The sequence below is a fragment of the Miscanthus floridulus genome, chromosome 7 (assembly GCF_019320115.1).
Source record: "Miscanthus floridulus cultivar M001 chromosome 7, ASM1932011v1, whole genome shotgun sequence".
In the NCBI taxonomy this organism is placed as follows: domain Eukaryota; kingdom Viridiplantae; phylum Streptophyta; class Magnoliopsida; order Poales; family Poaceae; genus Miscanthus; species Miscanthus floridulus.
This window is the reverse complement of record NC_089586.1, coordinates 130,224,756-130,240,478: the sequence shown is the minus strand read 5'-3', so window position 1 is coordinate 130,240,478 and position 15,723 is coordinate 130,224,756. Positions and strand designations below refer to the sequence as shown.

General features: G+C 45.0%; 1 protein-coding gene across 1 annotated transcript; it reads left to right on the top strand.

Annotated features, from left to right (window-relative positions):
• The first annotated feature begins 397 nt into the window (after window positions 1-397).
• On the top strand, window positions 398-6,817 carry LOC136467980 (glutathione reductase, cytosolic-like). The gene is made up of 17 exons (XM_066466830.1): window positions 398-554; window positions 659-832; window positions 1,368-1,432; window positions 1,554-1,623; window positions 1,763-1,834; window positions 1,940-2,143; window positions 2,454-2,527; window positions 2,616-2,699; window positions 4,204-4,291; window positions 4,370-4,451; window positions 4,756-4,829; window positions 5,029-5,136; window positions 5,216-5,280; window positions 5,892-6,005; window positions 6,199-6,298; window positions 6,388-6,441; window positions 6,519-6,817. Exons 2-17 carry the CDS (start codon window positions 695-697, stop codon window positions 6,612-6,614), a joined length of 1,488 nt encoding a protein of 495 aa, XP_066322927.1. The 5' UTR covers window positions 398-554; window positions 659-694; the 3' UTR covers window positions 6,615-6,817.
• Window positions 6,818-15,723: the final 8,906 nt, after the last annotated feature.

The following is a 15,723-nucleotide window of genomic DNA, read 5'->3' as shown; positions in this document are numbered from 1 at the left end:
TCGTTACCGGACGCCAGGTTTCAGATGATTCAGATCCGGATTGTGTGAACTGCGTGTTGACTGTTGTGCTTCAGCTTCACACGTGGATCTCTCACGAAGACGAATCCGCTCTTTACCTTGCGCTCGCTAGACAAATCAAACTCCAACACAAGGAGCATTTAGCACGGTGCCGAAGAAATAGAATGGTATCCACAGGAGATCCCGGGGACGTCACCGGTGATGCAAGCTTGCTCCCTTAGCCGTCTGATCGCGCCACCGTGCAGGACGACGGACGGGACTGGAACTGGAAGGAAGACCAGCAGAGGTGGCAAGGTTGCGCATCGACGAGTCAAAAACCATAGGGACTTCTGTGTAAAAACTTGCTTGACAATTCGAACTGTACAAAACTTAAACAGAAGAAGGAGGCGAGGCGGAATCGCAGTCGCTCAAGGTCACAGGCTCACAGAGTCACAGGTGACTCACGATTCGAGCGACAGGAGAGGGAAGCACCGGAAACGAAGCCGAGAGGAGCGAACCTTCCGATTCGTCTGCCCTCCTCCGTATCAAGATCACAGGTGCGGATTTGTGCGCGAAACAACTACGTACTATTTCCCGGCGAAATTTCGGGGTCTGAAGCCGGATTTCCTTGTGCGGTATTGAATTGCGCCCGCGGTCTTAGGGTTGTGTTTGAATCGCGGGCGTTGGGAACCCATCTATGGCGAGGAAGATGCTCGTCGACGGGGAGGTGGCGGCCGTCGCGGACGCCGGGCAGTACGACTACGATCTGTTCGTCATCGGAGCGGGCAGCGGCGGCGTTCGCGGCTCTCGCTTGGCCGCCTCCTTCGGAGCTAAGGTTTGTTGGTTTTTCCCCCACCACATCCTGTCAATTTTGTATCATATATCGGGCGCGCCTATGCCTGACTGCCTCCTCGCCGTGACACCCGTGTGGCCGTGCCCATCCATCCACTGCCTCCCCGCTCCTCCCTCCGCGGCTCCGCCGCTTCCATTCCCTGCCGGCCCCACCGGCGGCCACTCCCATGGTCGGCGGCTGGCACGCGTTGCCTGCTGCTGCCCTGGGAATATAGGATTAGATCATTAGATGGCTGCCGCCTACCGCTGACGGCTGATCCGACCCTGCGGTTGGCTGGGCGGTTGAATGATTGAATTCCGTGGCAGCATGTTTTCTGTGGATTTTATTATTATGTTTCGTGGAATTGGATGCAGTTCGTATGATGTCAACGCTTCAGAGTGAAGTGTTCCTCTGCTGGTGTTTGCAGGGACTGCCCTTTTCACATCTCGCCTGCAATAGGGATCGTATCATGTGTTTGCTGTCCTATCAGTGTCTGGGTCTGTTGCTTGTTGTTTTTGACTCGTGAGATTTGTGGCAGGTTGCGATTTGTGAGCTCCCATTCCACCCCATCAGCTCAGAGTGGCTAGGAGGACATGGTGGGACGTAAGCATCTCCTAATGTTTTTGTGCATTTCTTGTGCTTACTCAAAACATTGAATTAATCTGCTAGGTATATTGCTTCATTCTAAATCTGCATGCTCATAATGATCATATTGTTGTCCTAGGTGTGTGATACGTGGTTGTGTACCCAAAAAGATACTGGTGTATGGTGCATCTTTCCGCGGTGAATTTGAGGTTAGTCATTTTGAAGTCTTGTTATGGTACAACTATTGTAGGTACCCAAAATGGTTCTGAAGCTGCTGACATGTAATCTAAGAACACACTTACTTTGATGGTAGATTGTAATTGAACTGTAGTTTTGTTACAAATGCAGGATTCAAAGAATTTTGGGTGGGAGATTAATGGAGATATTAACTTCAATTGGAAAAAGCTGTTGGAAAATAAGGTCAGTTTTAAATCCCTACCATGACTATGAGCACATTCTGCACAACTGCTGACCCTGAAGGAATGTCATATTGCCCAAGGTTCTAAATTTTTTCCTTTTCTTCAGACTAAAGAAATCGTTAGATTAAATGGAGTGTATCAGAAGATCCTTACCAATGCCGGTGTGACATTGATTGAAGGGGCAGGGAGTCTAGTTGATGCTCACACTGTTGAAGTTAGCCAGCCCGATGGTTCAAAGCAAAGGTATACAGCGAAGCACATTTTGATTGCGACTGGTAGCCGTGCTCAACGTGTCAACATACCTGGAAAGGTTTGCAAAATTCCTCACCTACCTTTTGTCACTAAGACTCGCACAGTTTGATTGCACTGATACTTGAGATGCTGAAGATTGATGATTGTTGGAATTTTCAATAGTGTAAATTCGACACTGCATGTTTGAATATGGTCTTGCACCGTGTTCCTTTCTTGAACTGTTCTGAGGGAGCCAAACAATACTTTTTTATTCTAAGGAAGCATACATCTTTGTTATGATTTAGCCTCTTGTTTGTTTTCATTTTGTTCTTCATCCTTCTGGTGAAATATTGTTAAAAACTAGTGAAAATAATCTCTTTTTTTTTCAGGAGCTGGCTATTACTTCAGATGAGGCCTTGAGCTTGGAGGAGCTTCCAAAGCGCGCTGTAATCCTCGGTGGCGGGTAGAGTGCTGTGTGCTACTTTAAACATACATTGTGCTGTTGCTCCAATTATCTAACATACGTTTGTCCATGTGCCCGGATAATGCAGATATATTGCTGTTGAATTTGCTTCTATCTGGAGGGGGATGGGTGCTGAAGTAGATCTGTTTTATCGAAGGGAGCTTCCTCTAAGGTTTGTAATTATTTTTTGGGAATCACTTCTCTTATTAATTCTTTAATGGCTAGCCCGGCCTCTTGTTTAAGTAATGCTCTTTTGTTCTTGCATTCTGGTTATCATCATGTTCTACTTTTGTTTGCATTTGGGTAATTTATTATCAATCCTGGTAGTGAATACAACTAGACTGGACAACCTGTCCTCTGTCCATATTGTACATTGATGTATTTTTCAACAGCCATAATAATAGTGTCAATGTGAAATGTTAGCCTATGTATGTGATTAATAGAAATAAAAAAGGTCCCAAAATGTTTTTTGTTGTTGTTCTATTATGGATTCAGCTGTTGTGACATTACAGAGAAGTTTGTGCCCACAGTGAATAATATTTTAATGCGCTCAGTGTCCATGCGCATGTGTTTTTGTTTTTCATCTAAGGAGTGCAAATTGTTTCTTGTTTTTTAAACCTGGACATATGTATCTGATAACACACCTGCTTAGCAGGCAATTATTCCTTCCATCCATCTTTGATCTGTGTATTATAATAAGTAAGCATTGAGGCGGAGCCGTATTTGCCAAGGTGCTATTCTGCACTCTCCTAGGTGTGCTTATGCGTTGGGCGGTGGGGTACTGCACACCTAGGGGCATAGGTCATAGGTGGTATCATAGGTGTCGCCCATGCGTCTGTGACGAAAGGTGGACGGACATGCCATCCCCGTTGTCTACCACAAGCAGATCTGCTCTGGCAGGGATGTGTGGGGGAGGCAGGGAGCCGGAGACGTCAAGCCAGCAGTGCAGGGGATGTTGGGTGGCAGTGGTGTGGGTGGGCGTGACCAGGTGGGGGGCAGGGGCAGGCGTCAGCAGAGGGCGCAGGCAGGGGTTACCGAGAAGGGGTACCAGGAGAGAACGAGCCAGCGAAGGGAAAACTGGCAGTGGGAAGCTTGGATAAGGTGTTGTTGTTCAGATTTGGGATTTGGCTTTGCTTTGATGGCCCTTTCTCTCCAAAGCTTGGCCCACTAGGCCCTTTCTTTTAGAGTACATGTATGTATATGGCAACGCCTAGGTGGGGATCAGCGCCTAGAGAGTGCCTAGTGGCTTTTTTTAACCTTGCCAAGTAGTGCATAATCTCCTCCGTAAACCATTATTACTGCACAGGAAACTAGCCACATTTTCGCTGGAGAAAACGTCGTGAGAGCCAATCAAGAGAGCTGGAACATTTGAATTCTGCATGGAAACCAATTCAGGGTTTAGGGTACAACGTTTTTTTTAATCTGCTTGCAAGCTGAAGCGTTGTGCAACTCCCACCTGAGAGACAACTGGCTTCTGCTGTGGTAAAAAAAAACTGGTTTCTGCTGTTCCATATGCAATGCGTAGATCAAATTTGGTTCTACCTTTTTACGTATGCACAAATCAAGATGGATGGATGATTGTATGATACATTCAAGTTTAGAAACAGAAAGCTTGTTGCTATGATTGATGTGGACAGGAAAGATGGGCATAACATTATTAACAAACTCACTTGCAGAGGTTTTGATGATGAGATGAGAGCTGTTGTTGCAAGCAACCTTGAGGGAAGGGGAATCAAATTGCATCCAGGAACAAATCTGTCTGAGGTGATCTTAACTCAAGCACTACGGTGCATTTTGATTTCTAAACGTCAGTTCTAAGTTGGATCAGTTTATTTTTACCAGTTGAGTAAAACGGCTGATGGCATAAAAGTTGTAACTGATAAAGGAGAAGAGCTCATTGCAGATGTTGTTCTATTTGCGACAGGTATTTGGGATATCTCCCTAGTTGAATTTTATCTTCTTTGTTGCATCAAAACATTTGCTTAGAGATCCAGTTTTGGACTGCATGGTCTTCCTTGGCATCTTTGTTCAGAGGAGTTGGATGTCTATTACAATACTTCTAATATTTAGTACCACAATAAGAAATTCGAAAGAAAATATTTGTAGCTAAATGTTTGAGATATAAAACTGGCAGTATGCTTATTTGCTTTCAGATTTTCGTGCAATACATGGAACCCAGTTTTTTTAGTTTAATACTATATCCATGCCTTGTATTTAATTGGTTGCAGGGCGCACACCAAACTCCCAGAGACTGAACTTGCAAGCTGCAGGCGTTGAGGTTGACCAGATTGGCGCCATCAAGGTTACTTTTTCTTTCTTCTCTAGCTGTTTCATCTTTGCCTGTGGGGTATATTTACACCTGGAATTTACTTCTTATATTTCTTTTAAAGCCACCCATAAATCTGATTGAGATAGTATTGGGTAGTTGAGTTTATCACTAACACTAGTTTTGCATTATTTTGAGTAATTTAAATGTTTTTTTTCAATGTTTGTCTGTTTAGGTTGACGAATATTCTTGTACATCTGCTCCTAGTGTATGGGCTGTGGGTGATGTAACAAACCGGATCAATCTAACACCTGTTGCATTGATGGAGGCAACTTGCTTTGCCGTAAGTGGTTGTAGTAAAAAATCGGTTAAGTTCTTTGTCTAACTAGCAGTTTCTTACCTTTTCACATTTTCAACTGCAGAAAACTGTGTTTGGTGGCCAGCAAGTTAAGCCTGATTACGGAGATGTTCCTTGTGCTGTTTTCTCGTAAGTCCCGCAATCTTAATCATTTTCAGTTGAATGGTGCTGTTCACATCTTTGTAATCGAACCAAGTTGCATGGTTTGCATGCTTGCACATATGCTTTGCAGTTTGCAGCACAATGATTGCAGTTTTAATCAAACCAAGTTTCATATTTTTTGTTTAATGGTAATTTTTTTTCAACGAAGCACCTGTGGTTTACTTGCCATCACAGGTATTTGCTTGTTTCTGCTTCTCTGTGTAGATTTTTGGTATTTGTTTTCTTCTTCTAAATCCATATTGCTGAAATATTTATTAACAACTAATAATGTGTGAAAAATTGCTGGTGGTTTACTTGCTATCGCAGGTGTTTACTTGTTTCTGTGTCTATAGATTTTTGGTATTCGTTTAACTCTTCCAAATCCATGTTGCTGAAACATTAAATAGCAACTAATAACATGGGAAAAATTGCTAGCATAAATTTTCAGCTGTTTTGGGCGCTAGATCTAGGTGTAGTTGTTCTATGATGCGTCATGTTTTAGTTAGTGCAAATTTTTGGAGATGTGTTTTTCTTAAGAATTTATGCTTCCTTTATCATTGATCATCCTGCAATAACTTGAGACTATTATTGTTCCGTAGCATTCCACCACTATCTGTAGTGGGCCTCAACGAACAACAGGCCTTGGAGGAAGCCAATAGCGATATTCTTGTTTTCACCTCATCATTCAACCCAATGAAGAACAGCATATCCAAGTAAGCATAGTAAATATCATGAAATTGCCTGTTAGATGTTCTTGTCTGCTCCATCTTGCAGGCTTGCACCCTATGAGCTCTGACGTATATGTCTTCTACCACATCCAAGATCTGAGTGTTCCTATTTTCTTCAGCGCTCTGCTTTGTAGTTTCTATCTCCTACAGAAGTTTGTAATTCAGTTTATGTTTTCAGTCGCCAGGAGAAGACTATCATGAAACTGGTAGTTGATGCTGAAACTGACAGAGTACTTGGTGCGTCCATGTGTGGACCAGATGCACCTGAAATTATCCAGGTAAATACAATTCTCTGGTTATTTTTTCAGTATTTAGGTCCTCCCCATTCTTCGTTGTTGTCTTATGACTGAGCTTTGGCATGATCCAGGGCATTGCTGTTGCGCTTAAATGTGGAGCCACCAAAGCGAACTTCGACAGCACTGTATGTTTTGTTTAAAGAGGCCTCTTGAAGTAAAGCAGCTCTTAATATCTTGCGCCTAATGGTGTATGGCTTTTCAGGTCGGAATCCACCCTTCTGCTGCTGAGGAGTTCGTGACCATGCGGACCGTGACAAGGCGCGTGAGCCCGACATCCAAGCCAAAGACGAACTTGTAAGCAAGATTTGGTGTTTTGGGGAATGACACGCTACACAAATATTCTGGTTTCATTTTGTTAATTTTACGTCATTCGAACTGTAACACTGTATAATGAAGGAATAGGATTTTTTTGTGACAGTCCACTCAAAATAATGAGATCATAAAGTTTCGTGATCTAAATAAAAGCTCAAGCTGTGAGGCCTGAGGACGTTTATGGTTGCATTGGTTCTCTCTGCATCTGAAGTCTGCTAGCTTAGAACGCCTTTGGTCCTCGTTAATATAGTTAGTGGCCGTACCTGTTCAAGTAATGGCGATTGGCGAAGGCCTAGGCTGTCTCCGACAGGAGACCTATTGTGAAATCCAAACTTCAAATGGGTCTTCAACATAATACTGTAGCTTTCAACAAAATATCTATATGAAAGACCTATTTTGGGGTGTCAGGAGAGGTATAATCTAAATTTGAGTATCATCTCTCCTGGAGATTCATTTATAGAAAGCATTGTCTTTTGGGTTTTATTGTTGGTGAAGATCAAAAATAGGTATCGAACCCTTTGCCTGTAGCGCTATCAAAGGACGAATGGGTCTTGTATTTTGGGTCACTGTTTAAAGACAGTCTTACAGGTCGAATGCATTAACCTGTCGTACTCGTGGCACTGTGATTTGAGAAACCAGCACATATTCCAGTGAGGTTTGTCTCTAACTGCAATCAATTTAGCACAAGAGATCTGACCCAGGATTCCAGAAAAGTGCGTCTGCGCGCGTCTTAAATTGTGCTGAGATCCATGAACACGAGCAGTGGTGCCAGTACTGTTGCGTCTTAAAATGCGCTGAGGTCCATGAACACGAGCAGTGGCGCCAGTACTGTTTAGCTGAGCTGACACAGCTACAGTTGCGGGAGCTTGTGTTGTGTGTACCATTTGCTCTCTCTGGTCGGTAGTCGATAGTCACTGATGAGAAAGCTCAGCCGCAACTAATATCTGGTGTAGGTCAAATTGCCCGGTTATTTATATATGGATCAATCTGTCTAGCTCGACGTGCGTGTATAAAGGTAAAGATGGAAACTTGGCTATGTCATGTGCAACTGCAAACGACTCAGCCTGTTCGTTTGCTCGTATACGATCGTAGATTATAATCTAAAACAATATTTTTCTCTCACATCAAATCAGCCAGCAGTAAATAATCCACGATCGTTTACGACGAAACGAACAGGCCGACACTGGACAGAGAGATAGATGATAAGAGTTGAAAGTCCTGGGCAATTTATATATGGTGCGAGATGTCAGCACAAGAACTACGGGCCTCGCCGCGCCTCGTGGTGTTCACGTGGCGTGCGCAATCTTACTCCTAGTGATATCGACGAATTTTGAATGCATGACGAAGAGTCAACAATTGACAATGGCCTTGCTTTTGTAGTCCGTCTCTGCGGACAAGGAATCAATACACGGCGTGTGTGCGCGCAGGTGCCGGTGCGGTGCGATAGTAGTGTGTACGTGTGGGCATGAAATGTTTCATCTGGTTCATGTTCATTCTGGCCCTCACTCCCATCCACGCATAGAAGCACCGACGCAGCAGAGCATCCATCATCATGGGGCACCCGCCGAGGACGCCGCCGCGCCGCGCCGCGCGCGTGTTCCACCGAACCGCCGGTATATCGCCTTGACGCCCATGCTGGCAGGGCACACCAGCCGGGGGCGTTCCGTCACGTCGCGCGTGCCGCGTGCTGTGCCGTCCGGCGTCCGCGCGCGCCGTTGTTTTCAATTGGTATCAACTACTGAAAGGAAATATCCCCGGACCCCGGTGGCCGGCGCCGCGGCGCGCGAGAAGAGGCGGTCCAGGAACACGCAGGCTGCAGGCTGCAGGCTGCATGCGTCCGTGCGGAGGGACTGGAGTACTGAACACTGGAGCCGCGCATCGGTGGGTGGCGCGAGTGCTGACTGCTGAGCCTCAGATATGGGTATGGCTACGTGTGCGAATGGTGTAGATATTTTTCGTCAAATCCGTTCAGAGGAGTTTGGATAATAGTATCCGATAGCAAATATTCAAATGGGATATAAATGATGTTCATATTTTATTCGACACTTATCCGAATACGAATTCGAGAAATGTTGGTGGTATCCGAACAGAAATCAGTGTCCAAGGCTAATAAGAGCAAGTACAATAACTGTGTTATAGCCCCAACAAATGCTGACGTGAATGAGAGAGAGAGCGCTTGGCTCTCATGTAAGCAACAAGCGGTGCACCAAAGCATATGCAGTTGTGGGTTCATACATTAAGTGAATATGAGGAAGATTAGGAAATGTAATGTGAGATATTGGTACTGAGTAATAAAAAGTTTGTTATAGATAAATAAGAGACACTATTATATATATTGGCTCTCACAACTTAGCTAATAGCCAAGCAATTGCTCTATTATTGGACTTGCTTTTGAGGTGCCTGGACAGCAGCTAGTTAGGTGACAAGGCAACGTCCTCGCCATGCCCTGTGATCAAATGAGAGCAGCAATGCAATCCAGCTACTCCTGTTAGAATTGGCCTAGCCCTGATTGCGTTGCTTGCCGACGGAAGCACGCACCGACGCACGTACATATACACTGTGACATGATTGGCCAGCGAGCGTGAGAGTGTGGGGACATGCTGCATCATGCATCCATGGCAACGGGACCCCTGTTGTCTGCTGATTGTTCAAGCATACTCGGGAGTTTTGATGGGGTGTCTCGGTCGCTTTCGCTCGCTCTGGCTATCCTACTCCCGGTCCCGGCCCGCGCAGCCGCAGCGAAGCGCTGGCCTACACTGCCGCCACCTCTTGTTTTTTGTTGTTGTTGTACGACGCCTCGACCAACCTGCATTGATGCATGCATGGAATGCATGCCGGGTGCTACAGTTGCTTCTGACGTTAACTAGCACTTGTAGGTACCAACACGTACATCTCCTGCTCATCTATGGTCTGTCTATTCTTCTTAATAATACAGTACCATGAGGACATCAATGCAGGCTGCTACAATTAAATTTGCCCAGAAATTTCACATTCAATCAAATTTTGGAGAAAAAAAAATGTACTCGGCTTCTCCACTCCAGCCACGGAAAATTTGTTTTTCTAGCTCCACCTCTGTGTGCAAGTGCAACTAATCATATAGGCTTCAACCATTTCAGTTAGGTGTCGACAAGATCGACAACGGAAATTTTGTAGGACGTTCGATATGGTTTAGTTGTCGCATTTAATCCGGATCCATAAAAACGAGATTTTAGGACACAACCTCTCTAACTGATAGAGGCGGGCACATCAGAAACCGCTGCCGTAAATAGTCAGGCAACTTTTAAAAAATGCCTCTCTCTAAAAATGATTTATAGGCCGCTTTCATAAATGATCATTATAAGCAAAATCGATTAGAGAGGCAACATCTTAAGATGCATCTCTATAAATAATTGCATCCAAAATAATTCATAACTTTTCCATATGAACTTGTATAAAGACAAATTTTATATCAAAATTGTGGTTCTCGACGCGATCTACACATTTTTAGTCGAGAAGTTTTTGCTTTAGAATTGTTTAGATTCCCAAAAATATTGTTTTAATTTTATGGATTTAGAAAATTTGAAATTTAAAATTTTTAAATAACCTTGGATGTTGACATAATCTATATCAAAGTTGTAGTTCTTAATACAATCTACAACTTTGTGGTTGAAAAGTTTTTTATTTAAAGTCGTTTAGAGTCCTAAATATGTGTTAATTTCATAGATTTTGAAATTTGTAAACGATCTTGAACTTTCACATAGCTATATATACCAAGTTGTAGTGGCTGACCTTATCTACATTTTTGTAATTGATAAGGTTTTTATTTGAAGTAGTTTAGTGTCTTAAATATTTATTTTAAATTTACATATTTTGATATTCAATTTTTAAAAATTTTAAACAGTCTCAGACGGAGACATGGCCGGTGGTGCCAAAGACGTCGAGTTATGGGCCGTATAGAGCAATGCCATGGCAAAGGAGATTTGGAGCGAAATGGACCATCGTCACTTCCCATGCTGAGAGAGAATGCTATGCAGGGAGACCCCTAGCAACTCCACCAGATTGAACATCCTATTTTCCCAAAAATTCAATAGGAGATTGAGAGAAAAATTAAAGGGGAAAGAGGATGTTTGCTGCACCGGATTGAGAAAAACTCCACCACTTTACCATCTACTGGCACATAGGACCCACATGTAAGTCATTCAATAAGATTTTACCTCTTCTTCTCTCCTCTCGAACCTCCTCGACGCCTAGAACGCCTGACAAGCGTGCAGCCATCCGGGTCGATGAGAAGCTCGCCGACGAGCGGCCACCTAGCACAGATGCAGAGAGCAGAGCTTGTCGGCGTGGGGAGCAACATCGTGACCGGCGAGCGGCCCGCCCAACGTGAATCTCACCCACGCATGGCCGGCACGAAGCTCATCGACGTGGGGCGTGTGGTAGTGTGGGGCCTCATATGGCAGTGAGAGGAAAGGTAAAGAAAGGGGGTCGAGAAAAAAAAAAAACTAGCGCTAGATCTCCTTTGCTTGAGGGAGACGTGGGGATTTTGAGGGATTAAGAAAAAAAATTTAGGAAAAGATGATTGGAAAGGGGATCGGTTGGAGCTTTTTTTTTTTGCCTTAATTCTCTTTGTTGCTAGGAAGAGGAAATTGATTTTAGTCAATCTTGTGAGCTTGCTGTAAGATCTAGTCCCTGGGCTTCACAACACCCGTGCCACGAGAGTGAGTACCGACCTGCGCTGGAGAAGAAGACGATGGGGTCACGGCCATGGCACCGGGTGGCGGGTATCAAATATCTTGCTTGTTGCATTGGTTCGTGTCACAAATTAAGCTAGCAAAGACACGATCTTTTCGTTACGTTACGTTACCTTTTATATATATATATATATATATATATATATATATATATATATATATATATATATATATATACACACACACACACACACGTACTGTTCTGAAGGGATTTTTTTGTTTTGGTTATTGTAGCACTTTCGTTTGTATTTGGCAATTAATGTCTAATTATGGACTAATTAGGTTCGAAAGTTTCGTCCCGCAATTTCTCACCCAACTGTGCAATTAGTTTTGTTTTTCGTCTACATTTAGTACTCCATGCATGTGCCGCAAGATTCGATGTGACATTTTGGGGTGAAAATTTTTGGAATCTAAACAGGGCGTAAGTTATTATGTGACCACTTTGAGTTACAATAATTACTATACTAATTTACGATATTATGATAACTCCCTCATAAGTGATTTACTATAGCATTATGGTAAGTATCATCTTGAATTATAGTAACCCATATATTGTAAATATGCATTGTCATCATCATAAATTGGTATAAATATTATCGTAAATCAAGGTGGCTATAGAATAAGTTATCCTGTGGCCAGATGTAGAATAGCTTTACCGAAGAACCTTAACTATTACGTACCTACTGCCCTTATATATAGATGGATGCATATATACGCATATCACAAGTCGATCATCAAGCAACGACGACCTTTTGCTACGCTATCCGTTTCTTGTCACTGTCTTGTGCCATCAATGTGCAACCTTACCGACCTAGGAGGCTACATCTAAGGGTTCGATTGGTTCGCTTCTAAAATTTATTATTGGCACAACATGATTTTAGTTAGTATTTAGTTTGCTACTAAAATTTGTCAAGCTCTTATATTTGACTTGTCAAATCTATAACAATATATTTACCTAATTTTTAGCTTATCAGATCTTTGGGATGGTAAATTTTAGATGTCAACCCAGCAGTCCCTAGATGCACGCGTTTTTCTCCTCCGGACGCGGAGGTTGTCGTCGTCGTCGTCACCACTGTTGTGTTTCATTCATGATGAAGGAGAAGCTCGCGGCAGAGCACCGGTGGAGAAGTAAGTACGTAGGTATTGATTACTAGCTTGCTTGTCGCGAGGCGCCTCTTGTGACGATGGCGGCGTACACGTCTGGTCCAGACCCATGTTCCTCAGGCTTAGCTGTACCTCAAAATGTGTGACCCAGCTTTCTCTGATCGCCATTGCATTGCATGCACCAACGCAGATGCTTGTTTGAAACGTTGCTGTTACCGGCAGAATGAAGCAAGGAGTAGCAGGGGTGGTGTTTAATTTGTTTGATTCGGGTGAGTGTGATGTTTTTCTTTCGGCAAGTAAATGTACAGTCCAGCAATAAAACGAAACAAAAACTTTAGCACAAACGCAATACAAGCTTGCTTTGTTACCGCTGTTTTGCCAATGAGGATGATGAGCCTGTGTTTGGAACCGGACTCCGCTTATATATAATCGGATTCTTGGCTATCCGGTTGCTACAGTCACGCCAAACATCCTACCGGTGTCGGCGACTCTGGCGACCACACGCAAGGGGAAAAGATTGGACGCAGCCTTTCTGCACCGTTGCTCCGTGCAGACTCACTCGGATGGGCCTGCAAGGCACTAATCCCCGCGGTTTCCGTCTGGCTCCGTGCAGCCGTCGATCGCGGTACCAAACACACCTGTTAACTTAATCGTTTATAAATTGACTAATGCTGTTTTATTGTAAAAGAAAAACATTGTATCATAACTGATAAGCATGACTAATATGATCAAACGAACATTGTGCTTATAATACTATTATATAGCAAGCTGCTTTTTTCCTGGCTTTCTTTTGCTGTCTCTAAAACCTCGACTAAACATTATATTGACTTGGCAGGACATACATCTCAGAAGCTTGTGCTTAAACAAGTTGTGTATATGTTCCTGGTAAGGTTAAAAGCCGCATGCATATCGATTCTTGGGATCGCAACTCTGGTGTCTCACCGGGGCATGCCCCCAAATAAATTTCTTTTGGACCGGTCCAAGCGTCTGCCTCTCAAGCGTGATGCCACAATGGGATCGTGACGTGCCTGTCGCCTACGAAATCTACGGATCTCGATGATCTCAAGAAGGACGTTGTCTTTAAGATCTGAGTGTAGTTGTAGGTTTGTTTGTACACGGATGGTGTGAGTAGTGTGCGTGTGTTGAGTGGACGTACGTGTGTACGAACAGATGATATAACTGTACCCAGATGAGAGGCAAAAAAAGCTGCATGCATATATGCTAGTAGTATTAACGTGTAGTTTGGAGAATACTCGTTGTATTGATCAAGGATAGACAGTGCATACATATAGGCTAGGTGGGGAGTTTGGGACCGGCTGGCCCACCTGCCGGTTTACATTCTAACACTCCCCCGCAGTCTGAACTAGGAGCACCGCGAACATTTAGACTGAATCTAAACTCCGTGAAAACAGATGTCGGCAGACCTTTGGTGAAGATGTCGGCGTACTGGGACGAAGTGGGAACGTGCAGAACACGGACTTCACCGAGGGCGACTCGTTCTCTGACGAAGTGCAGGTCGATCTCGACATGCTTAGTTCGCTGAGGTTGAACCGGGTTGGTGGAGAGGTAGACAGCACTGGCATTATCACAATAGACCAATGTTGCTCGACGAAGAGGACAGCGAAGCTCTTGCAGAAGTTGGCGCAACCAGCAGGCTTCAGCTACTCCATTGGTGACGGCCCGATATTTGTCATTCTTGATGATTGCACCCACTATACTTGGACGTTTCCTTTATGCCTCAAGTCCGATACTTTTGGTGTTTTATCTCATTTTTTCTCATATGTGCGCACGCAGTTTACCACTCCTATCAAGGCGGTTCAGTGCGACAACGGCCATGAGTTTGATAACTCCTCGGCCCGCAAGTTCTTCCTCACTCACGGTGTGGTCCTCCGCATGTCGTGCCCATACACCTCTCAACAGAACGGGCGTGCCGAGCGTACCCTTCACACCCTAAACAACATCGTGCGATCCCTTCTGTTTCAGGCTAGTCTTCCCCCGGTTTATTGGGCTGACTCCCTCCATACTGTCACCTACCTCCTCAATCGTCACCCAACCAAAACCCTTGATAGCCTCACTCCATTCCTTGCTATTCATGGCACACAACCATCCTACACTCACCTTCGGGTTTTTGGCTGTGCCTGCTATCCTAACCTCTCCTCCACAGCTCCACATAAATTGTCACCTCGCTCATCTTTGTGTGTCTTCCTTGGATATTCCTCTGATCACAAAGGGTACCGGTGTCTTGACCTTCACTCCAATCGGATTATTGTCTCTCGACATGTCGTGTTTGATGAGACATTATTTCCTTGCTCCGAAGTGTCCACCACCCCTCAGGATCCCAACACACTGGATTTTTTGAGCACTGATGATGATGTTTCCACTTTGCCCATTGGGCCGAGAGTTGTGACTGCAGGTACTTGACTTCCCAGCAACGTGGTTGCTGCCCCTGGTGCTCCCGGCGTGGCAGCCACGCCTGGCTCCAGTAGCCCAGCTGCTGGCCGCTCGCTGCCAGCTGCGGGTCCTACCAGCGCTGCTGCTGGCCACTTGACGCCGCCCGCTGCGCCTAGCAGCTCGCCTACAGGCCACAACAGCCCGGCTGCTGGTCCCTCAGCACCCACTATCGCTGGGCTGCCACCTGATGCCGCTGCCCCTGAGGTCATCGTGCCTCAGGTTGTTGCCAGTGGCGTCGGGCGGTCCACTAGTCGCACCACCTCGACAGCGCTGGAGACTATCGTTCCCGTCCTCAATGCGCACAGCATGCGCACACGTGGCAAGTCTGGCTTTCGGCAACTAGTTGATCGCCTCAACCTCAACACGGCGGCTCTCTCTCCGGTGCCTACGTCCGTTCGCACCGCCCTGTCCGACCCGGCCTAGCGCCTCGCCATGCAAGCTGAGTTCGATGCGCTACAGGCGAATGACACCTGGACCCTGGTGCCTCGTCCACCTGGTGTTAATCTTGTCACAGGGAAATGGATCTTCCGTCACAAATTCCGGTCTGATGGCTCGCTTGACCGCCATAAAGCTCGGTGGGTTCTTTGCGGTTTCACATAGCGTCCGGGAATTGATTATGATGAGACTTTCAGCCATGTCGTCAAGCCGACTACTATTCGGGTGGTTCTCACATTGGCCCTGTCTCGGTCCTGGCCTATTCATCAGCTTGATGTGAAGAATGTCTTCCTACATGGCACCCTGACGGAGACAGTTTATTGTGCTCTGATACCATATTAACGTGTAGTTTGGAGAATACTCGCTGTATTGATC